The following is an 18120-nucleotide window of genomic DNA, read 5'->3' as shown; positions in this document are numbered from 1 at the left end:
AATAATTCATGACCATTATTTTATCCAAGTTCTAAACACCATAACCACGAGCAACAATATCATCCATGATCAGACCAATCTCGAGTTATCATCATAAATTTCATTCAGTCACTGTTTACAACCATAACCACCGATAGCAACAACAAAAAAACAACCAAAAGAATTAAAGAAAAAAAGAGAACATAAAAACTAGCCATCTATGATTTGTTAAGTTTTCCAACAAAAAAGAAAGAATTTTCGATGAACGAAACCACCGATTAATTAATCCCAACGATAAGAAAATTTTATTTAATCACAAGAATAACATAATTAGATTTGAAACTCAGATTCATTAGATAAAGGATAACAGGCAACAAACCTCTATAAAAGTGGGTATCTCCACTTCCCTACTGTTGCTGGTTAAAAACTATTATAACTTACCTTTCTATTTGTCTGAGTTCCAAAATCCCATCTCTACTGTCTCTTAGCGAAAGATATAGAGTGATCTTATGAAAAAAAAACCTCAGAATCAGAATACTTCATTAACCAATACCTCACGGGTTTATATACACAGCTCAAACATAATAACCAACACTGAAACTAACTAACAGAAACAGACCAATACTAGCTATCAGAAACAAATGACCATCCTTAACATACTCTAACACTTTGCTTACCTAATTCTTGCACATCTTTTGCTGCCTTAGACACTCAACCAGAAAAATTGAAACAGTTGTAAGACAAATAAAAAAAACATTTCATAATTCAATGCATCGACGCTTTTCATTTCCAGGGACTGCTAGTGCAGCTAATGATATTGTTTAGGAACTCAAATCCATACATAAACATTGCATCAAATACAATCATTTTATTCTTATTATCTGCATACAAACTATTTTATCTCCACATTTCAGTATCAACTTAAACGTCGTTTTATTCATTCTTTTCGACACCGCCCTTGTTCATTTTGGCATGGTCCTCAAACAGACTCCCATCAAAACACTTCCTAGCAGCTTCTTTAGTCAGAAAACCCTGCTCGTCCTTGGCTAAGAAATACAAAACCAACCACTCCGACTTGGCCAAAAACCTGCAATTACATAATCAAACCCCACACATTCAAAATCATTCAACATTCAAAAAAAAAAAAGCAGAAAAAGGGTTGTTTAAACGGACCATCCAACGAAGTCGAATGGAAGGCGACATGCCTCAGTCACCCGCCACACCTCTGCGAACGTTAACTTATCGGGCTCTGTAAGTCCGTACTTACTGAACACGTTCTCCAGGTTTACTGGCATAAACCTACATTCAATAAATACCCATTTCTGTAAATTAATTTCCAAGAATTCTTCTTCTTTTGTGTTCCAAATTTATAAGTGCGTACCTTCCTTCGGTATCATATGTTGCTGTGTCACTTCCATGCTTAGCTTTGTGTATTCTTTCTATGTATATGGGAAATAACAGATCTGGAATCCAAAACTTTCAAATTTTCCAATTCACCAATATCAGCCATTTGGTGGAATATATTTTATACATGGATGGATCCACTTATTTAAAATTCTTTTACATTTTTTTATAATATTTACAAAATTAATATCAATTATTATATTTTATCAATCTAATTATACTTTGACTCATTTCCATACTTCTATTTAGGGGTGAGCAAAACTCCAATCCATTTTACTTGACTCGTAATTTCATAAACTCGATTAGACTTAAAAAAATTAAATTCGAGTTATAAAATAGAACTCGAGTGAGTACTCGAAATATTTAGTAATTAATGGGTTACTTTTCAAGTTCGATTTAAGTCCATCGACTTTGCATGATATATGTATATCGTATGTGAAAAAATATGAAGAAATACATATGTATATCGTATATGGCTATGGAAAATCATTTATATTGGAATCAAATAGTACTATAACGTTATAAATATTTACAATTAAATTTAAACATAAATTCGAACAACTCGACTCGACTTAAATTTTATAAACTTGACTCGACTTAAAAAATTTCAAATAAAGTTTAAGGTATAAAATAAGACTTGTCAACTCAACTAACTCAAAAAAATTCGAATGGAGGAGTATCGATTATAATATTGTAAGTTTGTAAGCAACACTACTTTAACTTGACAATAGTGCATATATAAGAAGGAATCAACTAAAAAATAGTGTAAAACTAGTTTTGTATAATGCACTTTTCTATTTTTTTATGCATGTTTTAATGATTTGATCATTAGATTTCAAATTTTATTTTCTTGACTGAAGATTTCAAATTTTATTTAATAGATCGTTCATGTTAAATTTTAAATAAATTTAAAATGTCAAATAAATATTTTATATATTAAATGTGTGTTGATTCTAAAACAAGACAAAATACATTTAATTGTGAAATTGTTAAAATATTAATCATATTAAGTGTGTGTGTGAGAGAGAGATAGTAAAGCTTACCGGTTGAGTGGAGTAACTCATAGATAAGTGGATTATCAGTGCTAACAAAAACGAGGGTAACCGATGGAAACCAATATCTCGCATACCTAAAATTTATGTTTAAAAAATTTGGAAATTTTAGGCCTAAATATTAAAGAAATTAGAGATGGGAATGAAGGGGAAATTATTTACCAAAGTAGGTGTCCCAGGGATGAATAATACCATCCTTGTTTTTATCAAAGAAAGCAACATGTTGTTGAAGAACACTCATTCCATTATTCTCATGCCCTGCCGTTCCTTCTGGATTATCCACGTCTGGAGCTACCAATGCTCTTGCCAAATCTATCTCCATACAAGAAAATTAGTCACAGTTCAAATCATGGATTTAAATTACAGTTATTATTGTATTTTTAGTCATGTTATGTTTATTGTTATTATAGACATAACAGATGTTATTGCGGTCATTACGAGTATTATGATCGTGAATGTTTTTTTGGAATTGATTTTTTAATTAAAATAACAGAATAATAGTGTGGGAATAGCGGCCCATTGTTACTGCAATTGGCCGCTACATGTTAAATTACTATCGTTATTAATGTGATTCCGCTCCACACCGCTATTATCCCTAATAGCGGTTTTGGATGCTGCGGCTATCCCTATATAGTAGCCACAATTTAAATCTCTGGTCTAAATAATCGTATAGAAAATAAATAAATAAAAAACTAGAAAATTACATGGCTTTGGTAAGCATATTTCTAAGTCATTTCGAATTTTTCTTTCACCGGTCACTGGTGCTCTGGGTGCTGCAGTTGCCATGGATTCGTCATCCTTCACCATTTTTTTTTCTTTTTCAAGTTGTGAGATTTAGAGAAAAAATTGAAGGTACTTGCAAAGAGAATTTGCAATTATTTATATATAAAATTGGTTGTGTCGTAAATAAAATTTAATTTTTGGGGTAATCTCATATTTGATAGCTGTATTTTTACAAAATGTCTAATATGGTATCTATACTTTTAGAATATTTAATGTGATACCTGCATTTTTACAAAATATTTAATGTGATACTTGTACTTTTAAAAGGTTTATGCGGCGCTTATACTTTAATGAAATATTCGATGCAATACTTGAATTACCTTTTTATGTATTATTATAGTACTTATAAATTTTTATTGACTGATTTAGCACTTCTAACAATGGCAACTCAAGTACCATTAATAATACAAAAAATTAAGTTAAGGTACAACACTTGTTAAATGTGTTAACTCGGGTAATATAAATCCATGCATTATATTAAATATTTTAATGAAGTATAGATATTATATTGGATATTTTAAAAGTATAAATATTATATTAGACATTTTAATAAAAAAACATAACCATGATATTTTCCATTTATCAAAGTATATGCATCACAACAATTTTTTTATTAAAATATAAATAACACAATAGATATTTTAAAATTATATATAGCACATTAGATATTTTGTAAAAATATACGTATCAAATATGATATTATAGCAGATTTTTCGATACATTAAAAATGATAAAATAAAATTATCGTTAATAAAACATTGTTTTATGGACAAAACATTTAACTTATGTTTTATGTCATGTTTTTTGTGTGACTAACTGATCACCTGAATTAAGGGAGATTGACGTGTTCTATTGGTTAATATCTTAATTCAAGGTTGCGTCTTTATGTAGGTGTGTAAATCTGGGTACCCGTGCTTTGAATTACATAGTCCAACATCCAAACATAATTAAAAAATGTCATGTTAGCATCATTGTTCATTTTTAAATATGTGACCAAAACAGAATCAAAACGTAACATTAGATATAATTTTGAAAAAAATAATAATCGATTGACCAAAACATAAATTATATAATATATAAGTGACCAAATAGGTAGTTTACCCTAAATAAAAATATATATGATTATATTAGATAATATATAAGTGACCAAATAGGCAATTTACCCTAAAGTGACCAAAACATAAATTAGATAATATATAAGTGACCAAAGAGGTAGTTTACCCTAAATAATAATCGAATGACCAAAACATAAATTAGATAATATATAAGTGACCAAATAGATAGTTTACCCTAGATAATAATCTAGTGACCAAAACATAAATTAGATAATATATAAGTGACCAAATAGGTAGTTTACTCTAAAAAAATCCTAACTGGGTACCCGAAATTTAATTTTGTGACCCGGGCCCTATCCGAATGGATAATTTTTTTTAGAAAATTACTCGATTTTTTAGGTTCGGGTCGGCGGGTCGGATATTTTTGTACACCCCTATGTTTATGAGAATTTAGGGAAAGATTTAATTTTTTTTCGCAAAATGAATATAAAATTATTTATTCGCTTAGGAAAAATTAAATACTTGAAATCATTTGCAATTTGAATAAAATATTTGGATGGTTTAATATGGTCGGAATTGTCATTAAGGACAAGAATGTTCAACTATCTTTGAAAATGCTCGAGAGTGTATTAATTTATGTGATGCACATAAGTCCTTAATATGGTCGGAATAGTCTTTTAAGTCCAAGGATGTTTAATGAGATGAAAGGATTATCATTTGATGCATATAAGTGGTTATCAGAGAAAGACTCTAAAAATTAGATAAAATTACATTTTTCTGTATAGTTAAATATGATATGTTACTAAATAATTTATGTGAATTTTTTAACAAGGTATTTCCTAAAATGTGAGACTTTATTTTATTAAGTTGCATTGATTGATATGTTGTTGAATATTACATTTTTATTTTGTAGTTTATAATAAGTACAAAAGACAATCTTATTATAATCATGCTGGAAATAATTCGAACTAAGATAATGCACAGGATTGCTAAGAAGAAGACTCAAGCTGACAACTGGACTTCAATTTTGTGTCTAAAGATTAAAAAAAAATTAGATGCATCAATTAATATGTCTAACAGGTAAAATTGTCATGTAGATGTAGGTGTTATCTGAATTTAGTGTCTTTTAATTTGACCCATTAATTATTGGATGTAGGTATTGACTCACTCATACTTGTTGTTATATGTATTAGGTTGCATGTGGACCACACATCCAACATGTGGTGGACTTGGCTGAGCACACTTGCACATGTAGAAAGTGACAACTGACATGTAAAATTTTCCATTGTTGTTTTCTTGCTCATTTATTTACTTATTGACTTTGATTTATTTTTCATACAGGGATTTCATGTAACCATGCAATTTCAGTTATACTAATGATCGAGCAAATGCCTAAATCGTACGTGGACCAATGTTACAAGACACAAGCAATATACTCTTTGTATGATTGAACCTGTGAGAATATCAAATCAATGGACTCCAGAAGTGACAAATCTGCTCATCATACCTCCACTCCAAAGATGACCGCTAAACATGCCTCATAAAAGTAGGAAAAAAGAAGTTGATGAAATTACTAACGTACTAAAAAAAACTTTGCAAGAAGGGGTTAGCAAATTCCTGTAGTAATTATCGACAACTTGGACACAATAAAAGGACATGTAAAGGTATCACTGGGGAATAATAGACTACATGCGGTACTTTTGTTCTTCCTCAATTCATCTATCAAACAATAGAAAAATCTTGACTAAACTTTCGATGAGTATATTCACATATTCAATTTTGTAATCTATTAATACAATTATTGATGGCTTCATTATATAATAACTTTTACATATTAAGGGACCTTTTGAGGGTCTCAGTGGAGCAACAACAACATGATCTAATCCTACCCAACAACCTCCTTACCACCACCAAGTTTCAGCATAGACATTAGCAGTCCATGTTGTTAGATGGATGATGATCAGTCAGGAAAGTTCAATCACTCAATCCACACCAACTGTGGTTGCAACTTTCAAACAGTCAAGGAATGATGAATGAATTAATTGAAGTGTTGAAATTTTTATGTACATTCGCAAGTGTTAAAACATGATATTTTGTGTTTTGTGGTTATACTCTACTTTTTGATTTGGTCAACATTGTCAAATGTAATTGATCTCAAAATTGACAACTACTTTAAGCTTTCTTAGTAGTTTTGACCAATTGTTTTGTTATTTAATCTTGTGAATGCTTTGTAATATTTTGTTAAAGTTTGGTGGTTTTATTTTGTTAATGTATGGTGACTTTATTTTGTTCAAGTATCAATATAATTATGGCACATTCAATATTTAACTTTTACCCATAATTTTTTTACCAAATACCAACACCTTTTTTAAACACTTGTTTCAAACATTCAATTCATAAACCTTAATAATACAAGTTTACAAGTATCAAAATGAAACAAAAGTTAAACTTTAGAGATGATTTTAAAAAAATTGAAAGTTCAGGTATTAAAACGGACCAAAATTGAAACTTTAGGTGCTAAATGTATAGTTTACCTTATTATTTTCTTTAAAATGTTGTTCAATAGCCATTAATGTAAACATATACTTTCTTCTAATCATTTTATATCATTTAAAAAAATTAATCTTGATCGAGATGAAGAGAAAATTGTCGTCCCAGTCCAATTTTGATATCGACAAAAATATATTATACAAAGGAAAATAAAAGTATGGATGTCAAAATTAGCCCACAATGTTTATTAAAATGGTTATTTTGATCTATATTCTTTTTTATAGAATATTTTGACCCCCAACATTTCATTTTAGAGTGAAAAGACCCATAACATTTGACTAAATAGTTTCTTTATCCCTTGTTTTTTCTAAAACATTTTGGCCCTCAATGTTTCATTTTAGGATAAAAAAATTCTATTTTAAAGTGTTAATCGTTTGTTAAATAATGATTTCCATCTATAAAAAAAATATTTTTATCCAAAAATAAAATGTTAGGATCTAAAATACTTTAAAAAAAAATAAAGTTCAAAATAACTATTTAATCAAATATTAAAAGTTTTTTTAACATTGTGCAATATGAATTAGAGCTAAAAAAATGGGCTTTCAGGAAGTAGAACAAAAGCCATGGAGCACAGAGTAACCCAGCTGCTTCAATACTAAAAGTCCATTACCAATAGAAAGCCCCAAGCTACAAAAGATTATGTGATATCCAAATTGAACCCTCTGTCTCTCCTTTTCCACTTCATCCTTCAAGGTCCTGAAAGGGAAAGAACAACAAACATATAAAAACTCATGGAAACTGAGGCGGCGGAGGAAGTTCCCGTCCCTGCAGATTCGGAACAAGCAGCGGCACCGACAGGGGCTGAGAAGCAGCCGCACATGCTTGAAAGAAAGTGGACCTTTTGGTTTGATAACCAATCTAAGCCTAAACAAGGAGCCGCTTGGGGTACCTCGTTACGCAAAGTTTACACCTTTGACACTGTTGAAGAATTTTGGTGGTACTTTTATCAAAAAACCCTCTTCTCTTTTTTATGTATTTCTTTGAAGATCTGTTGATCTATAATGGATTTTCTTTTTTCTATTGAAAAAAGCATAACTCTATTTGGGTTTTCGTTGTTGGGTAGATACTAATTGATTTATTTCAGATTTGGTTTGTTTAATAAGATAAGTGCGTTTCCTAAGAAATGAATTTTATATGGGTTTGTTGTTTTCATTATATATAATCTAATCTGACTATATTAATTGTTATTTATTATTGTTTGTTTGAAATTAGGGCTAACATTTTTTGTTATGTTTTCCAGTTTATATGATCAAATATTCAAGCCCAGCAAGTTGCCTGGAAATGCTGATTTCCACTTGTTTAAGGCTGGGATTGAGCCTAAATGGGAAGATCCAGAGTGCGCTAATGGAGGAAAGTGGACTGTCCCTAGCAACAGAAGGACTAATCTTGAGAATATGTGGCTTGAAACTGTAGGTGTATTGTCTTTTGATATGTATTATGTGCAGTATGGTTGCTATGTTCTTATTTGACACACTAATTGCATTCTATGGACAGTTGATGGCATTGATAGGTGAGCAGTTCGATGAGTCGGATGAGATTTGCGGCGTGGTTGTTGGTGTACGTCAAAGACAGGACAAACTTGCATTGTGGACCAAGACAGCAACGAACGAGGCTGCTCAGGTCTTTATCATAGTATCTGTTGATAATTTGAATCTAATCTATTTGTTTGTTGAGCTATGCATCGTATTCTGCATATCATTTTCATTATATTGGTGGACCTTTTCTTGAATCCATATGCTCATAATTCATGGATGAACTTTTCTAATTTCTACTTGGAACTTTCTACCATGATCACTTTGCAAGAAATTGCTGCAAGTTTAGTGCATGAAAATATACACAATCAGACTGGTAATGATGGGTTTTTCTTGTTCCGAGTGAGTCAATAAAATGCTTAAATCTATCTGATTGCTTCTGCTGCATTGCATAAATTTTATTTCTGCGTTTAATGGGTTAAAGCTTTTTCTGCAACCACGGGTTCATGTATTCAATTAGAAGTGAAATAATGTTATCTATCATTTTATTTTGGTGTAACAATTAGGTGCCCCTTTCGGTCCATGTTTCATCCATTTATTTAAAATTTGGCAAGTTCGGCTTTCTGGCAATTGACCCATTTTTTAGTCGGCTAGTCGCATTTTGGTCATCTTTTGCTGGTGATGTCTCCCAACCCCATTTTTTATTGCATGTGAGCTTATTTCTTTCATATTTATAAAGCATCCTCTCACAAGTCCATATTGCAATTGCATGTTGCACTGCATAGTTTCCACAAGCACACTGGATCTACGGCCACTCGTCATTTATCACATACCTTTGATTATGGATCTCGTCCCTTCGAAATTAAGCTACTTGTATATGCTTTGATGATGTTAATTGGAATCGTGTGATATAGATGGGCATTGGAAGGAAGTGGAAGGAGATCATTGACATCAACGATAAAATTTCTTATAGCTTCCATGTAAGTTTCATTCAACCGGTACTTGCGATGTTGGGAGCTTATTCTCTCACCATGACCGACTGTTTTTCATGTTGCAGGATGACTCTCGTAGGGAAAGATCGGTTAAAGGACGATACAATGTTTGAACTCTTTCCATGTTTCTTTGCTCTGTATTACAGAACTGTGGCAGAAAGTAATGTAATTTGTTACCTATTTTGCGTATGAGTTTTTTTTATCTAATTTATTACATTCTACAATCATGTTCTATTCAGACGGTTTTGATAATTTCAACACCAAGAGGTTTTAATATATCCTATAGTACTTCATTTGTTGAATCTCATATTATATGCGTGTCTACTTTTTTTTTCTGAAATATTTTGTAAAGAATTGTAATGATGATTCCTCCTTGGCAACCTTGAGAACGGACCTTTTGAAATATTTATGTTCTTGGCAATTTTTCTTCTTTGATTCCTACTTTTAATTTCTATAATTGATTAGGGAAGGTTTGCCATGGAAGGTTGAACCAGTGATGAAAAAAGACATATTGGCAAAATTAACCCTCAATGTTTATCAAAATATCATGGTTGGCTCATTCTTTTTTTTAGCATTTTGGCCCTCAAATATTTTATTATAGGATAAAAAGATCCCCAATGTTTGATTGGATTGTCATTTTTCTAGAGTATTTTGGGTCTTTTGGCCATTAACGTTTCAATTTAGGATAAAAAGATTATATTTGGAGTGAAATGTTTGGTTTTTATCTACGTATTTATTTTTTATCCAAAAATGAAATGTTGGTTCACATATTTTATCACTCTGCAAGAATTTATTGATGCCGTAACATTCTATGACATAATATTCGACACACGTAAATATGTCTACTTTATTAGTTACGATAATATGTGCTTGTATATTTTTTAGATACATTCACACACATCAGCTGACAAGCCACTTTATTTTTCTTATCCACTGTCACGACAACTATTGTCGCAAAATCGTTTTTTCATCGCTGTGATGGAAATTCTCTTTAGCTTGCTTCTTCTTCTGTCTGCTTCTACATGCACCAACCGACATAACCTCCCGGACAAGTGATTAAAGCAACATATCATCTAAATGAAGCGCAAATCAAACTCCGTGGTAAAATGTCATTCAATGTTAAACGAAGTAAATTCAAATGCAACTAAAATATACAAGGATACTCCTCTTTTCAATGGCCTTACTGATTTTCAAGAGAAGTTTAGGCACTGGAATAAGGTGGTCTTTGGACATATCGGCAGGCGCAAGGCACTATTGATGGCTAGAATTCGGGGGATTGAGATGGCGTTAGAGAGGTCAGAGTCAGTGTTCCTGTTGGATCTTTATGAGGCTCTTAAAAAGGAACTTGACTTGGTCCTTGAACAAGAAGAGAGTTTATGGCACCAGATGTCTAGAAGTAAGTGGATCACTAAGGGAGACCATAATTCAAAGTTTTTCCATGCCACCACCTTGAATCGACGATGGTGTAATGGTATTAGGATGCTTCAGTTAGACAATGGTCAGTGGTGTGATGATCCGGTGGTTTTACGGAATCACGCAGTAAACTTTTTTCAACGTTGTTTGCTTCTGAGCCTCATCAAAATGCTACAACGGAATTTCGTGTGTGTGTGTGTGGGGGGGGGGGGGTTAAACAGTTTGCTGGGGATCACCTTAATGTGGTAACAAGCTCAGTTAGATCAGAGGAAGTTCGTAGTACACTTTTCATGATGGACCCGTTGAAGGCTCCAGGGGTTGATGGTTACCAAGCAGGTTTCTTTCATCAGAATTGGAGTACTTTGGGAGAAGATGTCGTTCGCTTTGTTAAAGAGTTCTTCGAAAGTGGAATTTTACCAGATGGGGCGAATAGAACTCTTTTAATGCTTATCCCTAAAATTGAGTTGCCTGAAAAAGTTTCTCAGTTCCGCCAATCAGTCTGTGCTCGATCATGTATAAGATTATCACCAAGATTCTGGTTAACCGTTTGAAGCCCCTTTATGTCAGAGCGGGTGTCCGAGAATCAGGTCAGCTTTGTTCCAGGCAGGAATATAACTGATAACGTTATCTTGGCGCAAGAAGTAATCCATTCTATGAACTGTAAGAAGGATAAGCAGACATGGATGGCTATGAAGGTGGACCTCGAAAAAGGCTATGATAGACTGGAGTGGAACTTCATTGAGGAAACTCTTATGGATGCAGGATTGTCTATCTGCTTTGTAAGATGAATTATGGCATGTGTTACTTCTGTGTCTATGCAGTTGCTGTGTGGTGATGTTTCAGAGTCTTTCTCACCAACGAGATGTATTCGTCAGGGGACCCCTCTCTCCTTATATTTTTGTTCTTTGCATGGAGAGATTGTTTCAAGCAATCAACCACCGAGTTGCTAATGGTTCGTGGAAGCAGATTCACCTGTCTAAAAATGGCCTTGGAATATCTCACCTCTTCTTTGCGGATGACCCTCGAAGCATCTTTGGATCGAGTAGCAGTTATTAAGGAGGTGATGGAATGTTTTTGTGCTTTCTCGGGACATAAAGATAGTATTGATAAAACGCACATTTACTTCTCTAAAACTGTGATTCTAATATGAGAAGTATGATTGCTCAGGGATTTGGGTTTGAGGAGGTAACGAATCTTGGTAAGTACCTTGGAGTTCCACTTTTTCATGGACGGGTGACAAAGGAAACGTACAAACACTTGATTGAGAAAGTTGAGAAACGTTTAGCAGGCTGGGTGGCAAAGACTCTTTCTCTTGTGGGCCGCCTTACGCTGGCTAAAGCAGTGCTTCAGGAAATACCGTACTATGAAATGCAATCAGCTTGTTCTGCCAAAAGGTGTTTGTAATGCTTTGGAGAAATTGATTAGGCGTTTTGTGTAGGGTTCAACTGGAGATTCCAAGAAAATTTCTTTGGTTGACTGGGATACGGTTAAAACCCCTGTTGAGCATGGAAGTTTAGGTCTGAAGGATTTGTGTAAACAAAACGAGGCTTTCATAATGAAGATCGGGATGCAACTTGTGGGCGGGGAAAACAAATTATGGATTCGTGTTTTGAAAGCGAAGTATCGTTGGAGTGGTGATATTCCAATGAGCATTGATCGACGTAATTGCTCCCGGTTGTGGAAAGGTTTAAGCTACGTGTGGGAGGAGTTGAGGAATAATATACTCTAGATTATTCGGAATGGACGCCAAGTCAGCTTCTGGAATGATGTTTGGGTGCATGAGGCCGGACCATTAGCTGACCACTGCTTACACAACGCCGACCAACAACTTGTAACCTAGGCCGATTTGACGAATCCGCATGGGGATTGGGATTGGGCGAGGTTGAGAAGCTGTGTGCCGCTGCAAATCTGCCATCGAATAGCTGCAATTTGTCCACCTCAACCAAACCTTGGTAATGATGTGCCCGCATGGAAGGAGGATCCTAATCATAGGTTCTCGGTGCGCTCGGCTTATCGTGTTCTGGCCCCTAGATCAGCTGCTGGAAATGGCTATTGTTGGAAGCTAATTTGGAAGTTGAATGTTCCACAGAGGGTTAGAACCTTTTTATGGTTAGCCCTTCATGAGAAGCTTCTTACGAACAAAGAACGTCATCGGAGACACATTGCAGATACGGGCCTTTGCTCTCTGTGCAATGCCGAGGAGGAAGATTTAATTCATGTTTTTCGTAGGTGTCCTTTTACGGTAACCATATGGCGTAGAGTGATTCATGGAAGTAAACTCCGAAGGTTCCTGTCTATGCCTCATCGAGAGTGGTTGATCTCGAATTTAAATGGCCAGGGAGACTCGCGATTGATGCTAGGAGCTGGGAAATTCTTTTTGCCATTGTTGTTGGAACATATGGAAAAACGTGCAATCTTATTTTCCAGACTAATTATATGGACTATGAGGATGTGGAGTTGAGGAGCGTTCGTTTGAAAAAGGAGTTAATGGCGAATGGGATTCATGAAGTGAACAGAAGTGGGGCTAATCGAGTGAGAAGCGGTGGTGCAAGCCGACCAGGGGCTGGGTAAAGGTGAATGCTGATCGAGCGCAAGGGGGGATGCCGAGGATAGTGTTGAAAGTCAAGCAATGCACCAAATTAAAAGTTCAGAGTTTCGTAATCAACTTTGAAAAAATGGTTTTCAAAGTTGGTAAATGTTTCTTTGAAAATGATTTCACAATTTGGTAAATGTTTCTTTGAAAAATAGTTTTTTAAAGTTTGGTAGATGTTTGTTGAAATATTGTAATTGGATAATCATAATTAGTCACTAAACTTTAAGGTATTTACATGATTAAGTCCTTAAGTTTCAACTATAAATACCCTAGCTCATTTAGTTTCAAATCCATCCTAAAAATCATTTCTTTCTCCCAATACTAGAGAGCTTTCTTGTGAGTAGTGAGTGTTTTGTAAACACCTGTAAATTTTCTCTCTTAGTAAAAGATCTGCAGTAGTCCGGAGATGTAAGCACAATTGGCTGAACTCCATTATCAATTTCGGGTATTATTTTCCGCTTTTATTTCGCATTCTAACTAATCTGGTTATAGGGAAATTACTTGTACTCGGTTTATTTCCCAACAACTGGTAATCAGAGCTTTGGTTGTGAATTTTGTCAATTTTTACGAGGTTACTATTCATTACTATTAACGTGAATAGTGAATTTCGTGAATAGTAAAAATTTTGTCGGCGATACGAGTTTGTCGACGGAGGTGTTATAATACACGGTGGTTCGCACAAATTGTCAGAAACGATCCGAAGAAGCCAGATTCGAGTGGGAGCGATGGCTGCGGACGAAGGGAAGGTGAAAATTGAAAAGTTCGATGGTGCGGACTTTGGCTTTTGGAAGATGCAGATTGAAGATTTTCTGTACCAGAAAAATCTATATCAACCTCTCTCAGGAAAACAACCAGAGGGCATGAAGAATGAAGACTGGGCTCTTCTCGACAGACAAGCCCTCGGAGTTATCCGACTAACGTTGTCCCGAAATGTTGCTTTCAACATAGCAAAGGAAAAGACTACGGCGGGTCTTATGGCGGCTCTCTCCAGTATGTATGAGAAGCCATCGGCCTCAAACAAAGTTCATTTGATGAGACGATTATTCAATTTGCGGATGGCGGAAGGGGCATCAGTGACTCAACACCTAAATGAGCTCAACACAATCACAACCCAGTTGAGTTCCGCGGAAATTGAATTTGATGATGAAGTTCGAGCTTTAATTCTCTTATCATCTCTACCAGACAGTTGGAATGCTACTGTTACAGCAGTCAACAGCTCGTCAGGAAATAGTAAATTAAAATTTGACGATGTTCGGGATCTGGTATTGAGTGAAGAAATTCGACGAAGAGAATCGGGTGAAGCATCAACCTCCTCAGCCTTGCACACGGAGTATAGAGGGAGAACTTCAGAAAGAAATTCAAACTGAGGCAAATCGAAATACAGAACGGGAAAGAAAGATTATACCTGTTATAACTGCGGCAAGAAGAGTCATTTTAAAAGAGATTGTCGAGCACCGAAGAAAAATACCGGTGCACAGGATTCTGCCAACGTGATAGAGGAGACAGGTGATGCCATGATTCTAAGCGTCAACAGTCCGATTGAATCATGGATCTTGGATTCAGGGGCATCTTTCCACTCTACCCCATGCCGAGAAATGATGGAGAACTATGTCAGTGGTGATTTTGGGAAGGTTCATCTAGCCGATGATGAAACCTTGAAGATCGTCGGAAAATGAGACATCCGATTAAAGTTTCCAAACCAGACCACCTGGACGCTGAAATGAGTGAGACATATACCTGGCCTCAAAAGAAATTTGATTTCTATAGGACAGCTTGATGGTGAAGGATTTAGCACAACCTTTTCAGGCTGTGAATGGAAGATTACTAAAGGAGCACTCGTCATTGCTCGTGGTAAGAAAACTGGTACTCTCTATATAACCTCAAATTTAGAGAATATCATTGCAGTAGCAGATGCTGATGGAAAATCAAACCTATGGCCCCAAAGGCTTGGCCATATGAGCGAGAAAGGGATGAAGACACTTTTGTCAAAGGGGAAGTTGCCGGATCTAAAGAATGTAGATGTCGGAATATGCGAGGATTGCATCTTTGGCAAACAAAAGAAAGTTAGCTTTGCAAAGATTGGTAAGACACCCAAGGCTGAAAAGTTAGAGTTGATTCATACTGATGTATGAGGACTATCTCCAGTTCCATCTCTTGCAGGCTCATATATTATGTCACATTCATCAATGATTCTACAAGGAAGGTGTGGGTTTATTTTCTGAAGAAGAATCAGAAGTCTTTGATACCTTAGAAAATGGAAGGCCATGGTGGAAAATAAGACTGGTCTGAAAGTCAAGCGGTTGAGGTCTGACAATGGACGAGTGTACAGAAATCGTAGATTCAGAGATTTCTACGCAAACAATGAGATCAAGATGGAGACAACAGTTCCCATGACACCGCAGCAGAATGGCGTAGCAGAGCGCATGAACATAACTCTGAATGAACGTGCCAGAAGCATGAGGATACATGCCGGATTGCCCAAATTTCTATGGGCTGAAGCTATCAACACTGCAGCTTACTTGATCAACCGTGGGCCCTCGGTTCCTTTGGATGGCAGAATACCAGAGGAAGTTTGGAGCAAGAAATAAATAAACCTTTCACACTTAAGAGTGTTTGGTTGTATTTCTTATGTACACATAAACTCTGCTGAAAGAAGTAAACTTGATGCCAAGTCCAACAAATGTGTCTTTGTTGGTTATGGTGGTGATGAGTTCGGTTACCGATTTTGGGACTACGAAAATCGAAAGATCATCAGAAGCAGAGATGTCATTTTTAATGAGAATGTAATTACAAAGACATATCAACCACAGAATCAAGTAGCTCAACATCGAAGCTGAAACAAAGGAATTTGTTGAGTTCGAGGAGATTTCTGGAAATGATGTTCAGATCAGTCCTAAAGCAGTTCAAGAAGAACCAGGCACACCGGAACTAAGACGCTCCTCCAGAATTCCTAAACCAACCTAATGGTATTCTCCTTCTTTGCACTACTTGTTGTTGACTGAAAATGGTGAACCAGAGTACTATGATGAAGCAATGCAAGTGGAGGATTCAGTCAAGTGGGAGTCTTCCATGAAAGATGAGATGAACTCGCTTATGTTAAATCAGACGTGAGGAATTAGCTGAATTACCACCAGGCAAGAAAGCGCTCCACAACAAGTGGATTTACAGGATCAAAGAAGAGCATGATGGGAGCAAACGCTACAAAGCAAGATTGGTTGTCAAAGGTTTTCAGCAAAAAGAAGGTATTGACTACAATGAAATTTTCTCTCCAGTCGTAAAACTGTCCACAATCAGACTGGTGTTGAAAATTATAGCTGCAGAGAATTTACATCTTGAGCAGTTAGATGTAAGACAGCTTTCCTTCATGGTGATTTGGAGGAAGAAATCTATATGAGGCAAGCTAGAAGGCTTCATAGAGGCAGGCAAGAAAAACCTGGTATGCAGGTTGAAGAAGAGCTTGTATGGTTTAAAACAAGCTCCTAGACAATGGTACAAGAAGTTCTATAGTTTCATGAGTAGCAGTGGTTTTACCAGATGCCAAGCAGATCATTGTTGCTATATCAAGAGGTTCAAAAACAACTTCATTATTTATTATTGTACGTTGATGCAGGCTCAGACATGCAAGAGATTATACGCTTGAAGCAAAAATTGTCGAAGCAGTTTGCTATGAAGGATCTGGGTGCTGCAAAGCAGATTCTTGGGATGAGGATCAAGAGAGACACAAAGTCGGGGACTTTGATGTTATCACAGGCCGAGTACATCAACAAAGTACTCTCCAGGTTCAACATGCAAGATGCTAAACCAATAAGTACACCTTTAGGTGTTCATTTTAGACTCTCCAAAGAACAGTCACCAAAGACAGAGGAAGAATGTGCACATATGGTAAAGGTGTTGTATGCTCAACAATTGGAAGTCTGATGTATGCCATGGTATGTACAGACCAGATATTGCTCATTCAGTGGGAACTGTTAGCAGGTACATGAATAATCCAGGCAAGGTACATTGGGAATCAGTCAAATGGATCCTCAGATATCTGCGGGGTATACTGACAGACTATGTAGATGCTGACTTAGCCGGAAATGTTGACATCAGAAGGAGCACTACAGGGTATGTCTATACTCTAGGAGGTACTGCAGTGAGTTGGGTTTCTCAACTACAGAAGATAGTTCTCTCTCCACAACTGAAGCAGAATATGTCGATGTTACGGAAACCAGCAAGGAGATGGTTTGGCTCCAAAGTTTCTTGGAAGAGTTAGGCAAGAAACAAGAAAACAATGTCTTGTATTGCGACAGTCAAAGTGCTATCCATCTAGCAAAGAATCCGTCTTTTCATTCCAGGATGAAGCACATACAATTACGGTATCATTTTATTCGGTCTCTTCTGGAAGATGGGATTTTGAAACTTGAAAAGATTAGTGGAGCTCAAAATCCGACAGACATGTTGACAAAGACGGTGACCACGGACAAACTGAAGTTGTGTTCAACTTCAGTTGGCATACTGGAGTAACAGGACCAGAAATGTTGCTGCATTGATCAATGTGTGAAGACAGATTAAAATCAGTCTTCAAGTGGGAGATTGTTGAAAGTCAAACAATGCACCAAATTAAAAGTTCAAAGTTTGGCAACCAACTTTGAAAAAATGGTTTTCAAAGTTTGGTAAATGTTTCTTTGAAAAATGGGTTTTCAAAGTTTGGTAGATGTTTGTTGAAATATTATAATGGGATAATCATAATTAGTCACTAAACTTTAGGGTATTATATGATTAAGTCCTTAAGTTTCAACTATAAATACCCTAGCTCATTTAGCTTCAAATCCATCCAAAAATCAT

At 35.4% G+C, this 18120-nt stretch overlaps 3 protein-coding genes across 3 annotated transcripts; 2 read left to right on the top strand and 1 right to left on the bottom strand.

Annotated features, from left to right (window-relative positions):
* Nucleotides 1-912: 912 nt before the first annotated feature.
* LOC120145216 (probable peroxygenase 3) lies at nucleotides 913-3254 on the bottom strand. The gene is made up of 6 exons (XM_039159140.1): nucleotides 3140-3254; nucleotides 2598-2747; nucleotides 2427-2512; nucleotides 1361-1455; nucleotides 1153-1278; nucleotides 913-1066 (listed from the first exon to the last, which is right to left on the bottom strand). Exons 1-6 carry the CDS (start codon nucleotides 3240-3242, stop codon nucleotides 913-915), a joined length of 714 nt encoding a protein of 237 aa, XP_039015071.1. The 5' UTR covers nucleotides 3243-3254.
* A 4222-nt stretch (nucleotides 3255-7476) lies between these two features.
* Nucleotides 7477-9586, top strand: LOC120152886 (eukaryotic translation initiation factor-like). The gene is made up of 5 exons (XM_039165002.1): nucleotides 7477-7760; nucleotides 8064-8232; nucleotides 8318-8443; nucleotides 9210-9275; nucleotides 9353-9586. The coding sequence occupies exons 1-5, from the start codon at nucleotides 7555-7557 to the stop codon at nucleotides 9398-9400; spliced, it is 615 nt and encodes a 204-aa protein (XP_039020933.1). The 5' UTR covers nucleotides 7477-7554; the 3' UTR covers nucleotides 9401-9586.
* A 778-nt stretch (nucleotides 9587-10364) lies between these two features.
* On the top strand, nucleotides 10365-13271 carry LOC120145117. The gene is made up of 8 exons (XM_039159043.1): nucleotides 10365-10826; nucleotides 10922-11197; nucleotides 11288-11466; nucleotides 11544-11760; nucleotides 11868-12041; nucleotides 12139-12385; nucleotides 12623-12942; nucleotides 12987-13271. Exons 1-8 carry the CDS (start codon nucleotides 10365-10367, stop codon nucleotides 13269-13271), a joined length of 2160 nt encoding a protein of 719 aa, XP_039014974.1.
* Nucleotides 13272-18120: the final 4849 nt, after the last annotated feature.

Source organism: Hibiscus syriacus, unplaced genomic scaffold (genome assembly GCF_006381635.1).
Source record: "Hibiscus syriacus cultivar Baekdansim isolate YM2019G1 unplaced genomic scaffold, ASM638163v2 tig00000218_pilon, whole genome shotgun sequence".
Classification (NCBI taxonomy): Eukaryota; Viridiplantae; Streptophyta; class Magnoliopsida; order Malvales; family Malvaceae; genus Hibiscus; species Hibiscus syriacus.
Note: the sequence above shows the minus strand (reverse complement) of the source record. Positions and strands in the feature narration are given on the sequence as shown.

Bases quoted from the DNA above. Each gene is read 5' to 3' on its own strand.
- LOC120152886 (XM_039165002.1), top strand. From the start codon at position 7,555: ATGGAAACTGAGGCGGCGGAGGAAGTTCCCGTCCCTGCAGATTCGGAA. The intron at 7,761-8,063 runs GTACTTTTATCA...TATGTTTTCCAG, and splicing joins ACTGTTGAAGAATTTTGGTG to TTTATATGATCAAATATTCA. The intron at 9,276-9,352 runs GTAAGTTTCATT...TTCATGTTGCAG, and splicing joins AAATTTCTTATAGCTTCCAT to GATGACTCTCGTAGGGAAAG.
- LOC120145117 (XM_039159043.1), top strand. From the start codon at position 10,365: ATGAAGCGCAAATCAAACTCCGTGGTAAAATGTCATTCAATGTTAAAC. The intron at 12,042-12,138 runs GTGCTTCAGGAA...CGTTTTGTGTAG, and splicing joins GCCTTACGCTGGCTAAAGCA to GGTTCAACTGGAGATTCCAA. The intron at 12,943-12,986 runs GTAACCATATGG...TAAACTCCGAAG, and splicing joins TTCGTAGGTGTCCTTTTACG to GTTCCTGTCTATGCCTCATC.
- LOC120145216 (XM_039159140.1), bottom strand. From the start codon at position 3,242: ATGGTGAAGGATGACGAATCCATGGCAACTGCAGCACCCAGAGCACCA. The intron at 2,513-2,597 runs GTAAATAATTTC...CATAAATTTTAG, and splicing joins TCCCTGGGACACCTACTTTG to GTATGCGAGATATTGGTTTC. The intron at 1,067-1,152 runs GTCCGTTTAAAC...ATGTAATTGCAG, and splicing joins CCATTCGACTTCGTTGGATG to GTTTTTGGCCAAGTCGGAGT.